Source organism: Capricornis sumatraensis, chromosome 8, assembly GCF_032405125.1.
Source record: "Capricornis sumatraensis isolate serow.1 chromosome 8, serow.2, whole genome shotgun sequence".
Lineage (NCBI taxonomy): Eukaryota > Metazoa > Chordata > Mammalia > Artiodactyla > Bovidae > Capricornis > Capricornis sumatraensis.
In genome coordinates, this window is record NC_091076.1 from 75,548,982 (window position 1) to 75,574,027 (window position 25,046).

General features: G+C 48.8%; 2 protein-coding genes across 6 annotated transcripts in view; one reads left to right on the forward strand and one right to left on the reverse strand.

The window, feature by feature from the left end:
- The window catches only part of SLC13A5 (solute carrier family 13 member 5), a 30,025-nt gene extending 23,772 nt beyond the window's left edge, over positions 1 to 6,253 (forward strand). For 4 of the 5 annotated variants that reach the window (XM_068978963.1, XM_068978966.1, XM_068978964.1 and 1 more), the window contains one exon: positions 508 to 6,253. In XM_068978963.1, the coding sequence (XP_068835064.1) occupies positions 508 to 633 (126 nt within the window). In that variant the 3' untranslated portion in view covers positions 634 to 6,253. The remainder of the gene's footprint in view (positions 1 to 507) is intronic. The other variant, XR_011145214.1, reaches the window with a different exon arrangement.
- The window catches only part of C8H17orf100 (chromosome 8 C17orf100 homolog), a 68,355-nt gene extending 43,491 nt beyond the window's left edge, over positions 1 to 24,864 (reverse strand). Inside the window, exons 1-2 of the mRNA XM_068977441.1 lie at positions 24,166 to 24,864; positions 21,966 to 22,124 (exon numbers count right to left, since the gene is read on the reverse strand). Of these exons, the coding sequence (XP_068833542.1) occupies positions 24,487 to 24,864 (378 nt within the window). The 3' untranslated portion in view covers positions 21,966 to 22,124; positions 24,166 to 24,486. The remainder of the gene's footprint in view (positions 1 to 21,965; positions 22,125 to 24,165) is intronic.
- Between the last annotated feature and the right edge of the window lie 182 nt (positions 24,865 to 25,046).

The window sequence follows — 25,046 nt, forward strand, 5'->3', positions numbered from 1 at the left end:
GGTATCTTTGGGACTCCATGGGGCATTCTCACACAGAGGGCAGTCCCAGAAACCAGGGACTGCAGGCTCAATTCTGATTCCCAGTGAAAAATCTGCCACAGGGTTTGAGGGCAGGGATTAGTGACTACACAAAGAAGGCAGCTCAGGCTCTGGAAAGGCTGGTGTGCATTTGCAGGAGGGCGAAGGCACTGGGGTGAGCCATGGACCAGGGCTCCTCAGTAACTCGCTTGCCTCCCTGAGGTCCAGTTTTCCAGGCGTCCCAGTGGGCCTGGAGAGTCTGCCTGTCCTGCCTGTTTCCCAGGCTGCTTTGAGCAGTGATGACTTGTTCTGGACGTGAAGTTACTCTGCCTGGGGGTGGATTGAGGACAGAGCCTGGCCTGGGGACGGGAGGCCCAACCAACAGCTTTGGTTCCCTTCTCCAGAGCACGGACTCCCGTGTCCCACTCACCTTTGTTCTGACAGCCTGGCAGACCCAAGGGTGCTAACTTTGACCTTGTTCTTTTGCAGATGAAAACAGGACTAATAATGAACGTCATTGGAATCACCTGTGTATTTCTGGCCATCAACACCTGGGGACGGGTCATATTTGACTTGGACCAATTCCCGGACTGGGCTAATGTGACAGCACATTGAGTCTTTGGAAGAGCTGCAAGACCACGCCCACGGCCCCCACCCCCCCCAAGGACTCTTGAACTTTCCAGTATGACTTGCCACAGACCTTTGGGTTCATGTCCCAGAGTGACCCCATGATGCCCACACCCTATGGAGACCCAGCCAACAGGCCAACTCTTCCTCCAGACCTGGGGTCTCAGCTGGGGATGGGCTTTGAGAGGGCAGGCTCCAAAGTGAAGGGAGCCTGCCGTGAGTCTGCTGGTGTCCATCTTTGCTGGGGGCCTGCCATCACCTCTGAGACGGTCAGGGTCCCATCCCTACTCAGCCACGAGCTGGCCCCCCGGGGCTGGGCTCTGGGGTTCACTTGTCATCCACATGGGAATCAGATCCCAGCTTGGGAGGTGAGAAAACCACCTTCCAGGCCCCGTGCCTCTCCCAGCTTCCCTTAGGCTGCCTTGGATTCCTCCTGGCACTGGGAGGGGTCAATCCACAGCCGAGGGATGGAGCGTCTGGTCCTGGGCAGCTCCGCACTGCTAGAGTGAGAGTGGGAACGAGAGCCTCCTGGGACCACTGGGAGTATGGTGCCACCACCATACTTAAGGATGAGGAACTTGAGTTGCTAACTTCCGGATGACACCGCCTGCTGCACCCCACTTGTAATCTGCTCGACTGTAACTGACGATTTGGACCCCCTCCCCAGCTCTCCAGGACACCTCCTCAGACCCCTTCACGGTCTGGCTGACATTTATTGGGATCCTCCCCGGCAGGTTAGTTTGTCTCTTCCAGAAGATGCTTTCTTGCCCCATGACAGCTGGGGTCACAGTATATATGGGCAGTGGTCGCACTACATACAGGCTCCTTTGGGCCCATAGCTGGAGCCCTAGGTCCACCCTCACCTGCAGGCACAGGGGGATGGATAGCTGTTAACCACCAAGAGTAGGTTTCCTTCAGAGTCTGTCTGTCAGGCCAGAGTTTGGGCTCCTCTGGGGAAAGCTCCCTTTGCTGATTGGCCTCGGCAGCCAAGCTTGGTACTGACAGAGCATCGCTGAGAACCAGCAGCACCCAGTGGTTCCCGAGCAGACAGCCCCTGCCCATGCGTGAATCTACCTGAAGTTATGGGACCAAGACTCCAAAGTGGCCTGAGAACCCTCGGAACCTCGGGGAGAGATGCGTGAGAGAGTCCTGTCCTCTTGCCCACCAACCCAATTTTCTTTCCATCCCGTGCTGCGCCACTGATGGTATTTTTCAGAGCAGGAGAAAGTCTGGGAACCTAAAGACCCCCACTGTCTCTACTCGGGGACCAAGCGTATACCAGCTGGTTCCTTGCAGTGGGGTGAGTCCTGACTGTCCTGTCTCCAGTGGAAGGTACAGCAGGCTGCCTCTGGCTTTCTGCCGTGAGAGGCAGGCGGATGAATGAACACTTACACACTGCCCACTTCCAGTGTGCCAGGCCTCCCTGCACCCTGCTAATGAGCTCATTCAACCTTTGCTGCAGCCTGTGAGATAGGCAGGTGTTAGTAGCCTCCTCTGTCTTTCATTAGTACTGGGGCTCGGAGAGGCCACATCGTGTCCAGTAGTCACACATCCAGTTAGTGGCGGCTGAGGTTCTGATTCAGACCTGCCACCGCCACGTCCACTGCTGCTTCCTCTAGCCATTAAGGGCCTTGGCCTTGTAGGGCCTGTAGGGAAAGGTGGGTGACCAAGAGCAGGTCTACCCAAGGCCCTGCCTGCTCAGGGATCATCAACAAGAGCCCCTTGCTGCTGCCTCCTCTGAGATGGGCTCAGAGCTGTCCTGGAACAGATAGGGCTGGTCTTTGCCCTAGAAGAAACAAAGCCTTTGGTTGGAGAGAGCAGCGTGGAATGGGCCACCTGCTCTCCCACCAAGGTGAAACCGCACCACCCCTTTTATCACTACTCCCTACACTGCTGCTGCTGACATGTCTGCCCTCCCCCCAGCCCCCGCAGTGAGGGCTCCGAGGACTTGCACAGCCTGCTGGGTCCAGTGCCGCCACTACAGCAGGCCACCGCAAGTGTGGTTAGTAAATAAATGATCAGTATGGTCAATTGGATGCATGCCTGGTGGTAAGTGAGCAAGGCCAGTGAAGGTCATCCAAGGTGGGCAGTGAAGGATGAGTAAGACTGGCCGAGCTGATGGGGGAGGATGTGGTGGCGTGGGGGAAAGGGTGGGGAGATTCCATCTGATTGAGGAATGATAAGAAAGCTGGGTGGTGCTTCAGGAGAGCAGATTCCAAGGTCGAGGAGGCTGACCAAAGGCTGTTTTTAAACAGCTTCTCTTAAACTTGGCTGGAGTTGCACTAACACTTGTGGCCAGTGCTGATCTGGACTGCTTTCAGCTGCAAGTAAGAGGAACCCTAGCTAGCAGTGACTTAAATTATAAGAGTGGCATTTGTAGTTCAGTCGCTCAGTCGTGTCCAACTCTTTGTGACCCCGTGGACTGCAGTGTACCAGGCCTCCCTGTCTTTTACCATCTCCTGGAGTTTGCTCAAACTCATGTCCATTGAGTCAATGATGCCATCCTATTAAGGGCATTTAATGTCTACTTAACAAGAAGTCTGGAGCTAGACAGTTGCTGGCATGGGACCAGCAGCTCACTTGGACCACCAAAGACTCAGGCTTGACCATCCACTCTGCCATCTTAAGGATACTGCGGCTTTACTGTCAGGCTTGACTCTCACACTATATACACTTGCATTGAAGGCAGGTGTACGGGATGGGGGCTGATGGTGCCTACTGCATTTTCTGCTTTTAGTAGGAGAGCAAAAGTTTTCTCAGAAAGCCCCTACAATCCTCCTTTTATGTCTTGTGGGCCAGAACTAAATCATATGCCCACACTGAGGCCAATCACTGACAAAGGAGAACTGGAATACCATGAGACCAATTAGGATGCATCTTTTGGGCTTGGGAAATTGGCCTATGTTTCCTGAAATCAAGAGATATCCACCTACTATGAAATATGAGTCTGGCAGGAGGGAAAAAAAAAAAAAGGCTGGGAGCCCTCGGGTAGGTGATGAACCAGGGTCTGGTATTTTGACTCTTTCAGAGGGCTGCCTTCACTCCAGGCTACTTGAGTGGCTCCCTTTCCATGGAATTCAGCAGAAAGACATTCCGTACATGTTTGGTCAAGAGTTTCAGCTCTGCCTCCACTTCCAGGAGAACCACTGGTTCAGGAGGCCAGAGTCTGAGTCGTGGACCAAGCTCAGTCCTGATGTCTGACAGTGAAGAAGTAAGCCCACCCTCTGGGCCTCAGTTTCCATCAGGGAGGGGCTGGACTAGAGCATCTGTCAGGGCCTTTCCCCAGAGTCATTTCAACCCTTAGCCCACTGACCCTTCACTTGCTTGGGCCAGGTGCAGCTCCATGGTGTCTCAGCTTAAAGTCTATTACATGGCCCATTCCCTGCCCCCATCTGGCTCTCAGCCATTTGCTGAAAATTCTGAGAGCTTTTCCCCATTGATATTTTGTCTCTTCCATCTTGTCAAGAAGTTCAACCCAAGACGCTTGATTTCTCTCAGCATACATCAGACATATGGGCCCAAGGTGAGCCGAACACATATCCTGACCATATGTGTTGCTCTCTGAACTGTTCTGCCAAGAACTTAGGACTCCACAAGAATCCTGTGCATTCCAGGGTTCCTTATTGGATCCTGGAATTGGGATCCTTCCCTGTCCCTCTGAGCTGAGAACTTCCTTAGGGCCTCCTCTGGCAAAGTGAGCCATCTCCCTGGCAGGTGAAGTCTCCTCCCTACCATTGCTAATGCAAAAAAATCATGGATAATGAAGCTGTTGCCCTGAAGGGAGTCAGCACACTGGCACAGAGTCCAGTTCTCAAAAAGAGTACAGATATTCCCAGGTAGGACCCTTGATGGCATATTCTTGTCTGTGGAAATAAAGGTCAAACACTGGATTGTCTGTTTAAAAACTACACCTGGCAGTCCTATTCTTAGCTCAGAACTCCTTCTATGGTACTCTCTCTCTTGGTCCAATATCAACTTAAAAGCCTTGTTTTCTTTCCACCAATGAAGCATTTTTTCACATTAAAAAAAAAATTTCATCACAATAAATCTTCCATGTCATGGGATGGGTTTTTATGTTCTTCAACAGAAAGCTTACCATTTATGGCTGAAATCCTTGTGCCCAGATAGATAGATACTTGGTTTATTTACCGTGGTGTCTTGACCCAGGATTCAGGTTCTCACTTCCCTGCCCTGGGCATGCCTTCCAGGAGCTTCTCTGATAGGCTTGTGCACATGCCAACTTCCATTCTCAGAGACACAGGCCTCCCACTGCTGGCAGTATTAGAGCAGCAGGCTTGTTTCTGCTTCCAGCTACCAGAGAAAGCTTCCCTGGTGGCTCAGAGGTGAAGAATCTGCCTGTAATGCAGGAGACCCGGGTTCAATCCTTGGATCAAGAAGATCCCATGGAGGAGGTCATGGCAACCCACTACAATATTCTTGCCTGGAGAATCCCATGGACAGAGGAGCCTGGCAGGCTGCAGTCCTAGACTTGGCAAAGACCTGGACATGACTGAGCGACTAACACACACATGCTTTTTCAGCTACCAAGGGCAGAGAAATATGACAGCCCAACCTCCGGAGAGCCTGTTATCCAATCAGGAAATTTTAACTAGTTTTTATATCTAAAAAGTTAACATGAACACAGTGAAAGAAATTCCAACAGGTGAAAAAAGCACTGAGACATGCCCCTCCCCTTCAGACCTTGGGGCCTCCTGGCCCTTTCAGAAAGGCAACACTTGTCCAGCAGTTTCTTACATGTCCTTCCAGACATGTTACATACATAGTTAGCTCTCGAAGGTTGGCTCCAGGATCCCCTGGGTACCAAAATCTGTGGATGCCCAAGTGCCTTATATTAAATGGCCTAGTCCAGTCAGCCCTCCATGTTCAAGATCCGGCATGGTGGTTGTCTTCCTTATTACATCTGGGAGCATACTATATACATTTTCTGTCCTTGATGCCATTCCTCCCCATTAATTTATTTGGAGATCATTCCATTCGGCACGTATGAAGTTAGAGTCCCCCTCCTTCATTCAATAGTTAATTTTGCTTTTATTTTTTGAAATTATTATCATTTGGCCGCTCCTTGCAGCTTGTGGAATCCTAGTTCCCTGACCAGGGATCAAATCCAGAACCCTGGCAGAGAAAGCACGGAGTCCTAACCACTAGACCACCAGGGAATTCCCGGTTTTGTTAAAGCGAGGTAAAATGAGATGTGAATTGCATAGATCTGAAGTGTACGATTCAGTGATTGTACACACTGTATACAACATGTAAGCAGTACCTTATTCCCATTTCCTAATGCCCTGAAGTTTCTCTTGCCCCTTCTAGGAATCCACACCTTCCTGAGGCAATCGTTGGTATGATTTCTATCACCTTGGGGTGGTTCTGCCTGTTGAAATTCACATCAATGGAATCATACAGTACACACTCTGGTGTGAGTTATTTTGCGCAACACCACTTTAGAAATTCACTCCTGTTGTGTGTATGCATTCCTTCCTTTCTTTGTTGTGCCAAGTGGTTTCTCATTGTATGACTATGCCACGATTTGTTTATTTTTCTCTGATGGACATTAGTGTTGCTCCAATTGAAGACTATCTGAATAAAGCTGTTGTAAAATTCTCTGCACAAATCTTTTTGGGGACATGTGTTTTCACTTCTCTTGGCTGTGTGCCTAGGAGTAAGCCTCAGCCTTTTTAAAAGCTGCGTAGTATTCCATTGTAAGTGTGTGTATGTGTTTAGTTGCTAAGTCGTGTCCGACTCTTTGCAACCCCATGGACTGTAGCCCATCAGGCTCCTCTGTCCATGGGATTTTCCAGGCAAGAATACTGGAGTGGATTGCCATTTCCTACTCTGGGGGATCTTTCCAACCCAGGGATCAAACATTGGCAGGTGGATTCTTTACCACAAAGCCACCTGTATATTGTATAATAAACAAGACCCCAGTTGCTGGGCATTTGGGTCATTTCCAATCTTTTGCTAAGACTATAGTGAAAATGGCTGTAGTTAAACCTTTGTAAACCTATGTAAGTAGAATATTTTTTGAGAATGGCATGCTGGATGAAAAGGTATATGCCTTTAAATCTGGAACAGAGGGGAATTCCTGGTGGTCTAGCGATTAGGACTCTCTGCTTTCATTGCCAAAGGCCAGGGTTTCATCCCTGGTTGGAGAAGTAAGATCCCACAAGCCTCAGAAAAAAGAAAAAAAAAAATCTGGGACACATATTGCCAACTTGCTTTCTAGAAAGGGTTTGTCAATTTATATTTTCAAGAACTGTGCAAGAAGCCATATTCTCACATATCCTAAGTAATCAAATTTCTCAATCATTGCTACTCTGATAGTTGCAAAATGCTCTCATGATTTTCACTCCTATTTATTTAAATTGCAAGTAACACTTATTATTTTTTCACATATTTATTATCCATTTGTGTATCCTTTTTTTTTTTGTAAACTCCCTTTTTCTTATTTTCTAAGAGATTTTTTTTAAAAGGCCTTTTCTTATTCACATATAGCACCTCTTTATATATTAAGGAAGTTAGTCATTTGTCATAAAAGTATTTATGTGCTGTGCTTAGTTGCATCTGACTCTTTGTGACCCCATGGACTGAAGCCCGCCAGCCTCCTCTGTCCATGGGGATTCTCCAGGCAAGGATACTGGAGAGGGTGGCCTATCCCTTCTCCAGTGGAGCTTCCCAACCCAGGAATCAAACCGGGGTCTCCTGCATTGCAAGTGGACTCTTTACAAGCTGAACTACCAGGGAAGCCCCCAAATACTCTTTACAAGCTGAACTACCAGGGAAGCCCCCAAATATTTATAGTGTATGTTATAATCTGGTAAAAAAAATTTCTTCTTTTTAATCCTTCCCACTTCCTGCCCCCTCCAGCTATTCTCACACATTTTTCCGTAAGAATTTCTGAATCAGCTTTTCTAGCTCAAACAAAACAAAACAAAAACCTGGTTCATAGTTACCTCTCTGGCTATCTCTTCTCCAACTTTGTCTCACTCTCCAGGGTTTCTTGACCTTGTCATGACTGGGATTCCTACACAAATCTTTGTTGTAGGAAGCTGTCTGTGCACTGCAGGGTGTTTAACAGCAACCTGGCATCTATTAACCCGATGCCGGCAGCAACCCACACCTCTCACCCCAAGTTGTGTCCATGAAAAATGCCTCCAGGCATCCCCAATATCTGAGAACCACTGACACGCTCTGATCTAGCTACACAGGCCTCCTTGCTGCTCCTACAGCACGCCAAGTACGTGGCTGCCTCATCACCTCCTTTAAATGTCTGCTCAAGGAACTTCCCTGGTGGTCCAGCGGTTAAGAATCTGCCTTGCAATGCAGGGGACATGGGTTTGATCCCTGGTGAGGGAACTAAGATGCCACATGCCAGGAAGCAACTAGGCCTGAGAGCCACAACTGGAGTCTGTGCACCACAACAAACGATGCAACTAAGATCCGACGGCAGTGCCCCCCAACCCAAATCTCTGCTCAAGTGTTACTAGTACTCAGCCTATTCTAAATGACAACTCCCCATCCACCCCACGCTCTCTATACTGTCCTTGATTTTTCTCTCTTGCATTTCTCATTTAACACACTATATAATTTACTTCTCCATCTCTTTGTCTCTCTCTCTCCCATCTTTAAAAATGTAAGCGGCACAAAGGCAAGAATTTTTGTTTTGTTCGTTCCTATGTTCCCCTGTGCCTAGAACACACCGAATACGCAGTAATGACTCCATACATATTAGATGAATAAATGAATCACAGCAGGTTTATATATTAGGTTAGATGAGAAATGCCATCTTCACCATGTTGACCCATCCTATACAACAAAATGGTATTTTCCCACACATTACAACTTTTTGTCCCCCTGTAAAGTTTTAAAATTTGTTACAAATAAGGGACTTCCCTGGCGGTCCAGTGGTTAAGACTCTGAGCTCCCACTGCAGGGTATACAGGGTTTGATCCCTGATCGGGGAATTAAGATCCCACATGCCTCAAGGTGTGACCAGAAATAAATAAGAGATACTTAAAAATAAGAAATACTAAATGCTTTTTGCACTAAACATTTGCCCAGGCTGTTTTTCCCTATTTGTGTACTTAGGAAGCTAAACTCCTTGGCTCACAGGGAGGGAGGACAGGCTGTCAGCTGGGAACTAGGCCTGGAGATTTCCTTTGTCGGTGACCCTTGGGCCTGTGGTCATGTCTAGAGGCCCCTTGCTGTCCATTTTCCCCATCACCCAGACCAGAGAGCTTCTTCACAGGCACCTGGTGGGGCCTCCACCTTGGATAGTGGCACTTCCTAGGTATCAATCTCTGTCCTCCTTCCTGAAAGGGGGACAGCTAAGGGACACTGAAGAGATAGTGGCTCAGGAAAATCCTACTTCTGCAGCCTCCCCGGAGACCCAAGTGCTCGTCTCTGAGCTCTCGTGTGGGGCAGGTGACAGAGGGTGACCTTACCTTTCCTGGTCAGCCTGACAGGAGGGGCCTGCGCTAATGGACAGACTGTCCAGCAGAGCAGGGGTGTTGGGTGTTGACCTGTCCTTGGCAGGCTCTGTCTGAGAGGAGAGAAAGAGGGGCCTTAAGGAAAGAGGGGCCTTAAGGGGCCTCTCTCCCCTTTCTCTGTTTCCTGAGACCCTTCCAGATGGGGCCCTGCTCTCCACCTCGCACTGCACTCCTGGCCAGGCCTGAAGTGTGGGAGTAGCGGGGAGACCCAAGGCACAGCGGAGGTCTGGACCTCCCCTCTGGGTGTGGTCTCTTGCCTGTGGAACAATGGCCCTCCCTCAGTCTGAGAGCTCTGGGCTGGGCACACGGGGGAGCGGGCACTTGGTGAAGGGGGTGCTCTTATATCATCAGCCATGCTCTTGGAGTCTCCTTTCTGACAGGGGCTATAAGAATGCCTGTCAGGACCACAGGAGCCTCAGGTCCAGCCCAAGGTCAAGGTGGCCTCCAGATGGATCTGAAGCTGTGACTGGGTACCACCCCAGCTGGAGGAAGACCTTTAGAAGTAGTAAGCTCCAACACATTATGGTCCCTTCTCCTCTACTGTGGGGCTTCCCTGGTAGATCAGCAATAAAGACTAGGCCTGCAATGCAGGAGACGAGGGTTCGATTCCTGGGTTGGGAAGATCCCCTGGAGGGGGGCATGGCAACCCACTCCAGTATTCTCGCCTGGAGAATCCGATGGACTGAGGAGCCTGGTGGGCTATGGTCCATCAGGTCACAGAGTTGGATGTGACTGAACACACACACACACACACACACACACTCTCTCTCTCTCTCTCTCTCCTCTTGTGTAAGTCAACATGAAATAAGATGATGTTTGGGGGGGCGAGGCCAGAGGCCCTGACAGTACAAAGTGCTGTTTGCTGTCCTGTCTGCCCTGCCGCCAGCCAGGCCTGGGACCTCCCAACGTGGGGGTGCGGCAGCAAAGCTGCTCGGAGTCCGGAGCCGAGCTGGTGGACAGGCCTGGGCTGTCTCAGAGGCTTGGCGGGGGGCCCTGGAGCTAGCAGGGGGCGGGGAGGCAGGGAGAAGGGGAGAGGCCGGCTCCTGGCCGCTGTGGGGCTGCGGCAGTGTCCTGTGGCTCACCACTTCACATTTATAGCTCCAGTGCTTCTCAGCTTACTGTCCCTGCGGTGGGAGGCCGGGCTCTCTGGAAACCGCAGCTGTGGGTTGTTGGGTGCCTGCCTGGGTGCTGAGCTGTGAGGGAGGCTCAGAAGTTTCCCAGGACGGTGAGCCTCAGCCCCAGCCCCCTGCCTCAGGCTTGCCCTGGTCTCTCTTAGAATATGGCTGGAAGCAGGAGGGACCTGCCATGATACCGAGGGCCCTCTGGTACCCCTCACCCAGTTGGCCCTCCGTGAGGAGCAGGAACCTTGCTGGAGAGTGGGGTGCTCCCTAAGGACCCAATGGGACTCTGGGATGAGGGAGCTGATGGAGGAGGGGAGGGTGAGACTAGAGGAAGAGGCTCACAGAACCAGGGCGGGGGTGCCCTGGGCTTGATTTTCTCTCCTTTTTAACTTAATTTAATTTTATTTATTTATTTTTTTAAAATCTTTAATTCTTACATGTGTTCCCAAACATGAACCCCACCCTCCCACCTCCCTCCCCATAATCTCTCTTCTTTTTTAAAGACAACTTTTAAAAAAGATTATGTGTTATTTTTCATTCTTTTTTTTAGGCCACACCATGCGGCATGATGGATCTTAGTTCCTTGCCCAGGAGTCGAATCCACGCCCCTGCATTGGGAGTGCAGTCTTAACCACTGGACCCCCAGGGAAGTGCCTGGAGCTTGATTCCTGATGGGTGCACAGGAAGCATGGAGTGGCTGCTCTCCAGTTGGAATTTCTCACCCTGCCAGGTTTCACACACGGCTCCGGTGCTAGAATGGCCAGCCCTGTGCTTTCCGTGCCTCGTGGCGTGGCCCTCAGTAGACTGGTGCAGCAGGTGTGCCTCCGTTTGGCTAGGGAGGGGTCTGAGGCTGGGAGAGGGTGGGAGGTAGGTGAGCTGGCTAGATGCTGGCAGCCCAGGAGGAGATACAGGACCCCAGGCCTGACCCCAAAGCCCCATTCCTATTACCGTGCCATGCAGACCTTGAGTTTGGTCTGAACTAGGGAGTAGGGTCCTGTGGCTCAACAGAGACTTGGGAGGAGCAGGGCCTGGCTTCTGGAGCCCTGCTCTGGCTCAGTTAAGGGGCCGACTCCCTGCCCTGCCCCTCTGCCACCCCACGGGCCGTGGGCCCTGACGAGGGCAGGTCAGGGAGGGAGAGAGGGAGTCTGGGGCCAGGCAGGGGACAGGCCTCTGGGGCATCTGGAATCTCTCACCCTGCGATCGAGGGAAACCCCAGAGAGCAAACAGAGGAGGGGATGGGGCAGGTAGGGCCATGATTACTGGGTGTGTGGGGTGCAGAGGCGTCCTGTGGGAAGGCAGGGCACACCTTGGAGAGGTGAGGCAGGAGGGCAGTTACTAAAATCCCAGCTGATTTTCGTATAAATAGAATACCTATGGGGCATGTTTCTTTTTCAAAGTCAGGTTTTATTTCTGTGTTCCCTTCCTCAGCAAACATCCTTGGCGCGCCAGTTCTCGTTGGTTTCAGCCTGGTGACTTGGGCAGCTGGCTGGTTCGGGTCACGGTGCCCTTGATCTGGGTCTCTGAAGCAAAGAGCAATTCAGTCCTACGTTCACTGACCCCTGTGAGATGCCTGCTCTGCGCTGAGAGATGGGGTCACAGGGAATACTGGGGTTCTGCCTCGGCCCCCAAAGGTATACCCAGGTAAACAATCCTCCTCCTGGTTGAACTGGAGCAGACACGTTCAGCCAGAATCAGGGAAGGATTCCCAGCATCTATCCCCAGGCATAATTGTTTTTTTTTTAAATTATTTGACTATTTTTCTTGGAGGATAGTTGCTTTACAATGTTGTGTTGCTTTCTATTGTATAGCAAAGTGGATTAACTATACCTATAAACATATCCTTTCTTTTCTCCCACTTTCTCTTCTCCCATTTAGGTCACCACAGAGCACTGAGCAGATTTCTGTAGGCTGTAGAGTAGGTGTTCATTAGTTATCTATTGTATACATAGTGGTGTAAATACGGCAATCCCAATCTCCCAAATCATGCTATCCACCACCCCCTTCCCTCCTTGGTAGCTGTCCATTTGTTCTTCATCTGTGTCTCTATTTCTGCTTTTCAAGTATGTTCCTCTATACCACTTTTTCTAGATTCCACACATACGCGTTAATAGACGGTATTTGTTTTTCACCTTTGACTTCATTGTGTATGACAGTCTCTAGGTCCATCCACGTCTCCACAAATGGCACAATTCCGTTCCTCTTTCTGGCTGAGTAATATTCCATCGTATATACGCACCACATCGTCTTTATCCATTCCTCTGTTGATGGACATGCAAGTTGCTTCCATGTACTGGCTATTGTAAAGGGTGTTGCAATGAACATTGGGGAGCATGTATCTTTTTGAATTACAGTTTTCTTGGAGTACATGCCCAGGAGTGGAATAATATGGCAGTTCTATTCTTAGTCTTTTAGGGAACCTCCATGCTGCAATGGCACCCCATTCCAGTACTCTTGCCTGGGAAATCCCATGGGCGGAGGAGCCTGGTAAGCTGCAGTCCATGGGGTCGCGAGGAGTGGGACACGACTGAGCGACTTGACTTTCACTTTTCACTTTCATGCATTGGAGAAGGACATGGCAACCCACTCCAGTGTTCTTGCCTGGAGAATCCCAGGGACGGGGGAGCCTGGTGGGCTGCCGTCTATGGGGTCGCACAGAGTCGGACACTACTGAAGCGACTTAGCAGCAGCAGCAGCAGCAGCAGCAGCATGCTCTTCTCCATGGTGACTGCACCAATTGACATTCCTGCCAACAGAGTAGGAGGATTCCCTTTTCTGCACACTCTCTCCAGCATTTATTATTTGTAGATTTTTTTGACGGTGGTCATTCTGACTGGTGTGAGGTGATAACTAACTACAGTTTTGATCTGCACTTCTCTTAGTAATTAGTGATACTGAGCATCTCTTCGTGTGTTTGTTGACCATCTGTACGTCTTCTTAGGAGAAATGTCTATTTAGGTCTTCTGCCATTTTTTGAAGACCATCTTTTGATTGGGTTCTTTGTTTACTTGGTACTGAGCTGCATGAGCTGTTTGTGTATTTTGGAGATGAGTCCTTTTTTAGCTGCTTCTTTTGCAAATATCTTCTCCCATTCTGAGGACTGTCTTTTCTTTTCGTTTATGGTTTCCTTTGCTATGCAAAAGCTTTTAAGTTAATTTAGGTCCCATCTAGCCATAGTTCACTCTTGTCATCTCCTGTTTGACCACTTCCGATTTGCCTTGATTTATGGACCTAACATTCCAGGTTCCTGTGCAATAGTGCTCTTTACAGCATTGGACCCTGCTTCCATCACCAGTCCCATTCAAAACTGGGTGTTGGCTTTGCTTTGGCTCCATCCCTTCATTCTTTCTGGAGTTATTTCTCCACTGATCTCCAGTAGCATATTGGGCACCTACCGACCTGGGGAGTTCATATTTCAGTCCGTCTAGTCAAGGCTATGGTTTTTCCACTGGTCATGTATGGATGTGAGAGTTGGACAATAAAGAAAGCTGAGCTCTGAAGAATTGATGCTTTTGAACTGTGGTATTGGAGAAGACTTTTGAGAGTCCCTTGGACTGCAAGGAGATCCAACCAGTCCATCCTAAAGGAGATCAGTCCTGGGTGTTCATTGGAAGGACTGATGTTGAAGTTGAAACTCCAATACTTTGGCCACCTGATGAGAAGAGCTGACTCATTTGAAAAGACTCTGATCCTGGGAAAGATTGAGGGCTGGAGGAGAAGGGCATGACAGAGGATGAGATGGTTGGATAGCATCACTGACTTGATGGACATGGGTTTGGGTGGACTCCAGGAGTTGGTGATGGACAGGGAGGCCTGGCGTGCTGTGGTTCATGAGGTTGCAAAGAGTTGGACATGACTGAGCGACTGAACTGAACTGAACTGAACTAGCCATAGTTTTGAAGGATGAATAGTTTTTCAGACTCTCCTTTTTTCTTACAACAAAGAGTAGGCAGCCACTATGTCGCAGGTGTCAAAATAGTAACTGAGAGATAGGACACAGGCCCTTCCCTTTGAGAAGTCTGGTAGGAGGGTCATGTGAATAGTGACAATAATGTCCTAGACGTAAAAACAGAAGTGCAGAAGTGTGTGCAAGATGCATCAAAGGCCAGAGGAAGGAACTGTCCGTTCTATAGCGGGACGTGAGAACAAGGGTCGGAGCAGGGAGCTGGCTGAGGCAAGAAGCCGTGTGTAGCAGGAGAGCTGTGCTCAGGTACTGCGACTGGACTTTTTTGGGCCCAAGTACTAAGCGAGTTGCTGGGGGGTGTCAGACTACCATCCAGCAGCTGGGTGCAAGCCTGGTGGTTTCAGGCCAGCTGCCTGTGGACGAGCCATGAGATCTGGGGAGAAGTTTGACCACTGGACTCTGGTTCCCACTCCTTCACACATGAACTAGTGGCCTGAAGCCCCACGCTTGACCGCTCAGCTCCACGTCCTCAAGCCTAAATTGGAGATTGAGATAACACTAGTCACATCTTCTTGGCAGGGGTGACATGAGTAAATGGGATGATACAAGTGAAGGGCCTCCGACAGAGCCCAGACGTGCAGTTTATGTAAAGTGGGAGCTAGCTGATCTCCCTGCCAGGGTCCCCTGGAGGCAGGCCTGTGTGTGGGGGCAGGGGGCACAGGGAGGAAGGGCAGTGGGGTTCCAGGTCTGTGGGCAGGGACAAGCCCACTCTTGCTCTCTCAGGGGCTGAGAGGTGGTGTTCTTTGGTGGATCCCAGACTGGGTTAGTCACAGGGGCTGCCTGTGTGAGCCTGGCTGGCTTGTGCCCTTTGTGCTTTTTCTCGCCTCTTTTCTAAACCAGGCCCCTTTTGGCAATGCCAGCCTATCTGTGACAACTGCCTGACGGCCAGGGCTTGGCCTATCTGACCGTGGGACCCTGGTCAAGGTCTGGGGCAGGAATCTTTCAGAGTGCAGAAGCTCCAAGATGGGTCTGACAGTGGGAGGCAGGCCTGCTCCAAGGATGGCACCTCCATAGCTCTCCAGGCCCTGGCTCCAGCCCAAGGCTCAGGCCGGGCAGAGCATGACAGCATCAGGGGTCTTCTCAAGGGCCCAGTGCTGACCTGGCCTTCGTGCAGGCTGCTCTGGGAGGGGCTCCATTGAGACGGGTCTCGTGAAAGGCCAGTTACCTGCCAGTGCTTGGCGTCCAAAATAGAATCTGAAGGAGCAGCAAAGCCTTTAATTCAATGTGTCTCAACAGTGGGTCGGTGTGGGGATAACTATGATCTGACCGGTCTTGGGCTATAATTACGGAGTCAGAATAAAAAATTACAGGCATTGTGTGGGCTTGTTTTAAATATAACGTAATCCACACCGTCCTCTCTCTTATTTGCTAGATTTGAGGTGCAGTCTTGGGCAGTTGGCACAGGTTCTGCCTGACGTGTAGCAGATAAAAATGGCCCTTACCCAGTGAAAAGGGCATGGCAGGAGGCCTCCCCAGACCCCTAATGTTCCTGACTGCCCACGGCCCGTAACCCACAAGCACACGTGCACATAGGTCCGCGCAGGCCTCTGTCGTCCACGTTATCTGTGCCTGGCATCTCCCCCACCAGCCTCCCTGCCTCCAGCCTCCCCCAGCTAGTCCACCAGAAATAACTTGGTAAAACACAGTCTTGAGGCTTAAGACCCATTAATGGCGCCCCTCTGTCTATAGGATAAATCCATCCAAACTCCTAGTTCTTTCAGGTCTCGGCCCCAAACCACCTTTCAGCATCATGTCTGGTAACAACAAGCAGCCATAGAACTGAGGTGAAGGGGCTGGGGTTCCTGACTACGTGGGATTAAACTCAAAGGCTCCATGTCTCATGAGCTGAGTGAGAGTCTGAACAGGTTATCCCATCCACGTGCTTTAGCTCCCTGATACTGTAGGTTGTTGAGAGGATGGCATGAGATAACACATTCCTGGGATAACCGCAGGCATGTCCCTTTTCCTCACCGAGTCTCAAATTACCTATTAAAAGGAGGCAATAGAATCATTGCTTTTCGGATCAGTAAATGTTTTTAAAGTGATATTTCTTCACGTAGTTGTATGTGGTGAGACAAATACATGTTGTTAGCTCAACCTTTCTGGCAAGCAAAGTCGAAAGACTAAAAACATGTTTATACCCTATCAGTGTGAATAATCTAAGGGAAAATTCAAATTGTGGACAAGGATTTATATTTAAAAGATTTTTACCTCAGTGTTTCCCCGCCACCCCGGTGTGTTTTTACATCCTTGAAAAACAAAAAAACATAATGACAAACATTGGGATAACAGTAAGTATTGGGTTAGCCAAAAAGTTCATCCAGGGTTTTCCATAGTAAACCCTGAACAAATTAACTTTTTGGCTAACTTAGTATCTATTTATTTGTGTGTCTCACTCAAAACTTGTATGTAGGAATTAAAAGTGTTTATGAAGAATATTTCACTATGCTGAAAATGCTTATCATGTATAATTTAAAGTGAATAAAGTACATATAAAATTGTATAATGTATATTGTATGATCTTGGTGATAATGAAAATATTATTTTTATTTATAATTAAAATTATCTTTGGTGAACCTATGGTATTGTATTCCCTTCTCTGTTGTTTTCTGTATTTCCCAAACATTTAAGAATGGGCATGCATTTTTATGGGCTTCCTTGGTGGCTCAGTTGGTAAAGAATTCTGCCTGCAATTACGGAGACACGGGTTCGATCCCCGGGTTAGGACGATTCCCTGGAGAAGGGAATGGCTATCTACTCCAGTATTCTTGCCTGGAGAATTCCATGGACAGAGAATCCTGGTGGGCTATAGTCCATGGGGTCACAAAGAGTCAGACGCAAGTGAGCAACTAACACTTTCACTTTTTTCATGCATTTGTTATATAATAATCGTTTTAGAAAGAGCTGAGTTATGTTGGAAACATTAAATGAAAGGGCAGAACACTTGATGTTAGAGTGCCTGTCTGGCTTTTAACAATCTCTCTGATTCTAATGTTCTAGGACCATCCATGGAGTCTGAGAGGTGACTGTAGAGGCCCAGACCCCCCCAAGGCCCGTCTACCTTCAGTGACATGTGGCGGCAGGCAGGTCTGGTGCCTGGAGTCAGCAACTCGCCAAGCACGGGGGTTCACCGAGTGTACGTGCAGAGTTCCCCTTGAGGTCAGCTGCTTTTCTGAAGTCTTTCTGGAATCTTCCCAAGTGCCCAAGAACCTTCAAGGCCATTGGAAGTGGAGCAGTGTGCCAGCCCCCCCATTCCTGCCACACTATGGAGTACGGCGTGCTCTCCATCTACCTGGGGCCAAGGGGCTTTTCTGCCTGAGAAGCGAGCTCTTTCTGCCACTTTGGGTAAAGGGCTCGCTGGAGCCGTTCGCCTCTGTGGGCCCCTCTGCTGTCACCCATTTGGACTTTGGGACCCTGCTCACTGGCTCTGTCAGACCCCACATTCCCAACTGCCAGGACATGCAGGTCTGTTTGGTGCGTTGTCCTGAGGATGGAGAGCCTGGAACAAATCATTAGAGGGGCTCATTGAAGAGGGACAGCCTGGCCATTCCCAGCCATTTCTTGGGAGGTCAGCCCAGAGGAGCCCCCGCTGGAAGAAAGAACCTCATCTGAGTTCACTGGGGAGGGCCCAGTGTCTGGGTCCAGCCAGCAGCTTGTCAGGGCTTGTCCAGGACCATCACGAATCAGCCATGTGTCTGCCCAGTTAGAAACCAGAGAAAAACAGGATTCACAGGTGGGAATATGGAGACCGGCTTAGAAAGAGAGAGGCCAACACGCAGTCAGTGAGAGGCGGAGAGAGATAGACACATAGGGCCTACAATGCAGCAGGAAGGCCATCGAAAGAAGGGACCAGTACCTACAACATGCTCATCCTCTATGTAGTCGGGGAAACGCACGTTAAAGTAGCTGAATGTGCCACTCCACACCTACTAAATTAGCACTCATTAGGGAAATGATAACATCTCATGCTCTGAGGCTGTGGTAAAGCCAGCTTAAACACACTGTTAGGGGCCCTGCAAATTAGCACAGTCTTCTAGGGAAGGAATTAGGCAATACAGCTCTTGAGCTATTAAAATGTTCATCCCCTTGCCTGTGGTAATTAAACTCCTGGGAGTGGGTTGCGAGGAAATAATTCAACAGAAAAATAACAGTCATAAAAAGATGACGAGTGCAGTGTTCTCCATTCTGTCCAACACGCACCCGCTATAGGAAGGCTGCTATAAATATTTACACAAATAGAGAATATGAAGACCGTGGTATGTGCAAATAAACAGAAAATAAAACTATCAGTACATAAAAAATAATACATACATGATCCCACCATCTGGATGTTTGGGCGGCCCCACCCTTGCTGGGGAACAGTGGTCCTTGGCTCCTCACACACTCCTGTCTTCCCAAGGGACCTGCCCTGCCACTCCCTGTCTGGAGCTCTCCAACCATGAAGCCTGATCCGCAGACCTCAGACTGGTGGGGAGACAGTCTCAGCTGAGGCTGCCCACCTGGCCAGCTCACTTGGGTGGCCCCAGAGAATCTGGGTAATGCCCGCTGAGTCACTCCAAGGTCATACCCCAAGAAGTCAAGCCCAAATTGACACACTGGAGTTGCATACTTATTTAAGAAAAGGGATAAAGTTTGATTTTGCAGGCTCTGAAGTGTCTTGCTATTTTCAAGCACAGCAATCTGTTTAAGCCAGCTGTAGTCTGGACTCCCAGCTGAAGCATCATGAGGTGAAGGCAACTTATAACAGAAGACAAAGGGAAGGAGGGCTCATGGGGTCACCTTTCCTGGCTTACCCCAACAGTAGTCACAGATGTGCTTCTGGACTTGAATCATCCAGTTTCCCTCTTCCCCTAGCTCCTGGCGACCATCTCAGAAGTTGGCACTGAGCAGGAATTCAGTAAATTGTGGGTGAATAAAATGAAGGGAAAAAGACCATGTAGTATGAGTGAGCATGTGTCATTGAACAATTCTGTCTTTATTCAAAGCCCGTCCGGCTTTGCAAATGTGTCCTTAACTGTGCTCTGGAGAAGCTACACCCTCTGTGCTTTCCCTGCTTACTGCCAGGGGATGCCCTTGCCTTACAGGGGGGCTGAGAACGTTCAGTGACCATGCCTGTGTCCAGACAAACCAAACCTTGTTCATTCGGCCCCGGGCATAGTTACTGGGCACAAAGAGGCTTTGTGATAGTCCCTGCCCTTGATGTGCTTTCAGTCTCATGGGAGAGACAGGAGTAAACAACGAGGAGTAATTTAAAGAGCAATCACATGGGTGCTATAAACAGAGGGAGCAGCAGTGGGGAGTGAGAAGATTCGGGAAGTGGGCTCCGGGTCGGGTGGAAGACCAGCCTCCTTGGTGGGGGTGGAAATCGAGCAGGGCTTTGAGGACAAGCAGGATTTTCTCCTCCATGGAAACCAATGGAGGAGAACATTTCGAGGAGGGGATGCTACAGGAGGTCAAATGCTACAGGAGCATCAGAGAGGATGTGGACCGAAGAGGCTGCTGGACGTGACACTGGGACTAGCAGAAAGAGACTTGGAAAAAAAAAAAAAGAAATTAAGGAAAAAAAGAAAGAGACATGGGAAGGCTCTCAGGCTCTCCAGCCTCTCGTGTCAGCAGAAGCTAGCAGTTAAAGAGCACAAGCTCTGGAGTCAGCTTGGGTCTCAGCCCCTCTTCTTGGCTGGTCACTCAGGGTAGCGGCCTTAATGTCTCTGGGCTCCCGTGTTCTGATCCACCTCATGCTGGTGTGAAGGATACAGGGGTGCTCTGAACAGTGCCTGGGGGAGAGTGAGTCCTCACCATGCGCTGGCTGGTCTCTACTCAAGGCTCCTTTTGGAATGGAACACAAATGTCCTCCCTTAAATCAGTGTGGGCGCATCACACGAAGATGCTTTGATTTTCAAGATGAATGTGGCTGGGCCTAATCCTCAATCACGGGGCCTTAGACTGAGAAGCACCAGACATGGAAGCATCCCCAGGGTGTTGGGAAAAGTTCAGAGATGAGAATCCAGCTTGTGGGTGGAGGTTGGGAGTGGCTGCGGCAGTGCCGCCTGGAGTGCTCCTGGGGAGGGCCAGGGAGCTCCTGGTGCTCTGGTCCCTCTCAGAAGTGGTCACTGCCGCAGGCAAACAAGCTGGATTGTCTGTTAACAACTGTGATTTTCTGTCACCTCAGGCCTGGCCTCAGGCCTCTCTGCTGCCTGGCATGCCCCTGAGATTTCTGCTCAGCTAAGAATCAGCCTTTGCTGCCGTGCTGTGTGGGGATGGTCTGACCTCTGCTGTCCACGGTCTGTCATGGCACAAACTCAGACACTGTCATGGACTCAGAGGATGCATTTTCTTTTTTCAGCTTTCTGGATAGTGACTCCCAATATTAACATATTTTACACTGTGACAGGGCTTCCCAGGCGGTGCTAGTGGTAAAGAATGCTCCTGCCAATGCAGGAGATGTTGAGAGATCCGGGTTCAATCCCTGGGTTGGGAAGACTCCCTGGAGAAGGACGTGGCAACCCACTCCAGTGTTCTTGCCTGGAGAATCCCATGGACAGAGTCCATAGGGTTGCAAAGAGTTGGACACGACTGAGGAAACTTAGCACACTGTGACAATACAGAAAAATTTCACAAAGCAATTCTTACCTTTACTATGTGTGAACACTCTAATATATTCTATATTTTCTATTTTTTATTTCATGAGTAAGAAAAATGCTGATTACAATACAATAAATAGACCTCACAGTCCCAGGCTTTCTCATGCATCTAAAAAACCATTCACTTAGGGAACTAAATTAGTGCCTCATTTCCCAAACATTAATCAGTGTGTTCCATATCACTTTCAAATTTTTGGCCACACTGAAGGCCGACTTTTTATGGAATCTATTTTTTCTTTAAATCAATTCATTTAAACATTTAAAAATGCCCACTATAGCTGAAGTAAAATATTGGTGAAATAACAAGTATGAATGTTAGTTATATACATATTATATATATGTATATAATACATTTATATTATATATAATTCACTATTAAAATTCAACATTCAAAAAATGAAGATCATGGCATCTGGTCCTATCATTTCATGGCAAATGGATGGGGAAAAGAGTAGAAACAGTGACAGATTTTATTTTGTTGGGCTCCAAAATCTCTGTGGATAGCAACTGCAGCCACAAAATTAAAAGACACTTGCTCTTTGGAAGAAAAGCTATGACAAACATAGACAGAGCATTAAAAAGCAGAAACATCACTTTGCCGACAAAGGTCCAGCTGGCTTTTCCAGTAGTCGTGTATGGATGTGAGAGTTGGACCATAAAGAAGGCTGAGCGCCAAAGAATTGATGCTTTTGAACTGTGGTGTTGGAGAAGACTCTTGAGAGTCCCTTGGACAGCATGGAGATCAAACCAGTCAATCCTAAAGGAAATCAATCCTAAATATTCATTGGAAGGACTGATGCTGAAGCTGAAGCTCCAATACTTTGACCACCTGATGCAAAGAGCCAACTCATTGGAAAAGACCCTGATGCTGAGAAAGACTGAGAGCAGGAGGAGAGGGAGCGACAGAGGATGAGATGGTTATATAGCATCACCGAGTCAATGGAGTTTGAGCAAGCTCTGGGAGATGGTGAAGGACAAGGAAGCCTGGCGGGCTGCAGTCCATGAGGTTGCAAAGAGACACAATTTAGTGACTGAACAAAAGAAAAACACTGAAATAAATATTTAATTATCAAAATAAAAAATGTTCTCATACCTCCTAAAATCATCCTGAAGCAGGGTCTGCATTCCTCACTTTGGGAATCACATATTCAAAGATTGGTCCAAACATCTCATTTTCAGTGGGGGCAGTGAGGCCCAGAGGGATGAATTCATTTATTGGAGGTCTAGTTTCTCAGTCAGTGGGAAGGTCAGTCTGGTCAGGGGAGAGAAAAGAGAAAATAAAGGAATCAGTGTTATCAGTCTTAACATTTTTGGAGAGAGGCCCTACCCTGTCATCTCATTGGAGCCCAGATATCAGTGTGGAGCTACCTTGGCAGAGCCATTTTAAGCCTGGATCTTAGATATTCTTATCTTTGGAGGTCCTGATCCATATCATATCACATATATTACAAGGTGTGCCCACTGACCCTTATTAATTTCAATTTTGCTATTTTCTTCTACTTGTATTTTGAAGCCAATGGATTTTTGAAGCTTCAACAATTTTTGGCAGGTCCTAGGATTACAGCCTGCCATGCCTAATGGATAAAGTGGCCCTGGGACTGGTAAAGAATCTCATCAGAGACACACTAAAGAACGATTTAATTATTCTAGCCCTTTCTCCTGGTATCTTTAACAGGTAATGTGGACAGGCCACTGACAACTAAATGGATGAGTTTCCAGTGGTGAAATCTTTGCTGTTCTGCGAGTCCAGTGGGGGCAGTGGTGCTGCAGGTAGGCTAAGTGCCATGTGACTGGTAAGGTGCTCCCACTCTGTGCTTCAGTCTCCTTATTAAGTAAAACAAAGGGATTAGATTCCAAGAGAGTCAATCATCTAGAAATCAAGTTCTTGGCTTCTTCACAGTAACCTTTCAACCAGTTTTCCACGTACGACTAATAAGCAGATCAGGAGCATTTATTGCAGAAAGGTCTAGAAGGGTATACACCAAGTTACTGACACGAATTATTACCAGAGGAGGAAAATGGAAAGCAATGATGACAGATTCTTTACACATCTTGAATTGTTTCACTTGTTATATTAAGCACATTATCACTTTTTTAATGAAAACATTAATAAAGAACAGTTAAAGAAAAGCAACCACTTTGCTCATTTAAAAACACTGATTAAGAGGGTGTATCTAATGCACATGGTCTGTTACATTAAAAAGAGTAAGTTCACCAAAAACTAAAATTCCAAAGTCTAAATATTAATCTATAGCAGACGTTTGATGAAGCAGAAGCATCAGGGGTGCCTCTGGGGTTTTATGACATTCCACTGGCCTGAATCCTATTCTGGTGCACTACCCTGTAATTAAATGAATTAATGTGAGTAATGAATCACAGTGCCTGCCAACAGCAAGTACTCTATCTCCCAATGAGGTCCCATAGAATCCAGGTCTTTACATCCTGCTAAATGGGATAAATAGCACATATTGTTGAAAGCAGGGATGTCCCTTCATTCCCAGCCAAGGCCGCCTTGAATGGCTCCACTTACTAACCTGTTAAGATTTGCTGATCTAGGGGGTAGCCCTGACCTGCCTTCAGTTGCTGCTAACCAGGTTAACTTAGAAAAACTAGGTACTGGTCAGCATATTCTCTATCACATCACCTGTTTGTTTCCTTCAAAGTGCTCATCACAACAGAAAACTCTTGGTTTGTCATCTGTTGTCTGCCTTTTCACTAGAGTGTAAGCTCCCCGAGGGCTAGGACCTTGTTTGCCTTGTTCACTGCTATAGCCCAAATGCACGCCCGGCACAGAGTAGATGCTCAATAAATATTCCTCCCCTGCACCTCCTCAAATCACAGGTCAGGTTTCCTTTCCAAGATTATTCTTGATTGTTGACGTTGACCTTCACTTTTCCCTTTGAACTACATGTGACCTCTACTAAAACCTGGGTGTATGGCTACCAGGCACAAAGACTTGGCATAAAGAGAAATATATTGAAACATAAACACAGGCCAACTAATTAATTAAGGAAAGTCTGTTGCTTGCAACTCAGGTTTGCAGCTGGCATATAATTCCACTGATTATGATTTGTTTGCTCCTTGTCCCTAAGTTTGAAGCAGCCAAGGTCATTCAGTGAGTGAGTGATAGTTGCTGAGTTGTGTCGAGGTCTCTGTGACCCCATGGATTGTAGCCTGCCAGGCTCCTCTGTCCATGGAATTCTCCAGGCAAGAATACTGGAGTGGGTTGCCATTTCCTTCTCCAGGTTTGAAGCAGCCAAGGTCATTTAAAGGGCCCCAAATTCAAAACTCACCTGCCTTGGAGGCTCAAACAGTCTCTTTTCCATCAGCTTAACACATACAGTATCTAGAGCCTAAAAACTTTTTATGCTGGCTTCAAATTAAAATAGTTCACTGGGTCAAAGGCTTGCCTTTGGTCCAAGATGCAGGAGGGTCAATGAATGTTGGCTAAATCCCGAAACCGCAGCTTGGCTCTTTCTTAAATTGATTTGTGGACTGTTTCCAGGAAACCAAAGATGATCGGTCCACCTGGCAGCAGGCAGGCTGCGAACTGGAGGCGATTCTGCCCTGGCCAAGGGCCATGGCCCCCTCGTGGCCCCGAGGAAGGCAGCATTTCATCGGGCCTTTTGGATGTTATGGCGGGCGGCTGGCTTCTCCCGCCGCGGCGTGCTCTCCACGCGGTGCACAGACGTCTCTACCCGCAGGGACGAGGCCCTGACGTGGCGGGAAGCCGTCTCTGTGAGCTGCGAGGCGGTTTCCACGTGCTGGGAGGACACCTCGAGGACTCGAGGGAGTCGCTTCCCAGAGGAGGAGACGGAGGGTCCCTCGCTGCTGCGCTGGGTGGTCTCCACCTGCCGGGAAGATGTCCTCACGTGACGGTAGGATGTCTCCACGCGGTGGGACGAGGTCTCCACGCTGACCGTCGCCGTCTCCTCGGAGCGGATGGATTCCGCCCGGGCCGGAGAGGGCTTTCCCCGAAGGGGTGAGGCCATCTTACGGGGGTAACAGGGCCAAGCTGACCTTTGGAGGCCCCACAGCCCCACAATCCCCGAAGGATTATTTTATACGGTGAGGAGCGACGTCACATGCCATTGTGATGCAGGCAGAGCGGTGGTCGAGGGTCCCGCGAACCACGTGGAGGCACCGTGATCTTGGGGCGGGGAGGCCTAAGATT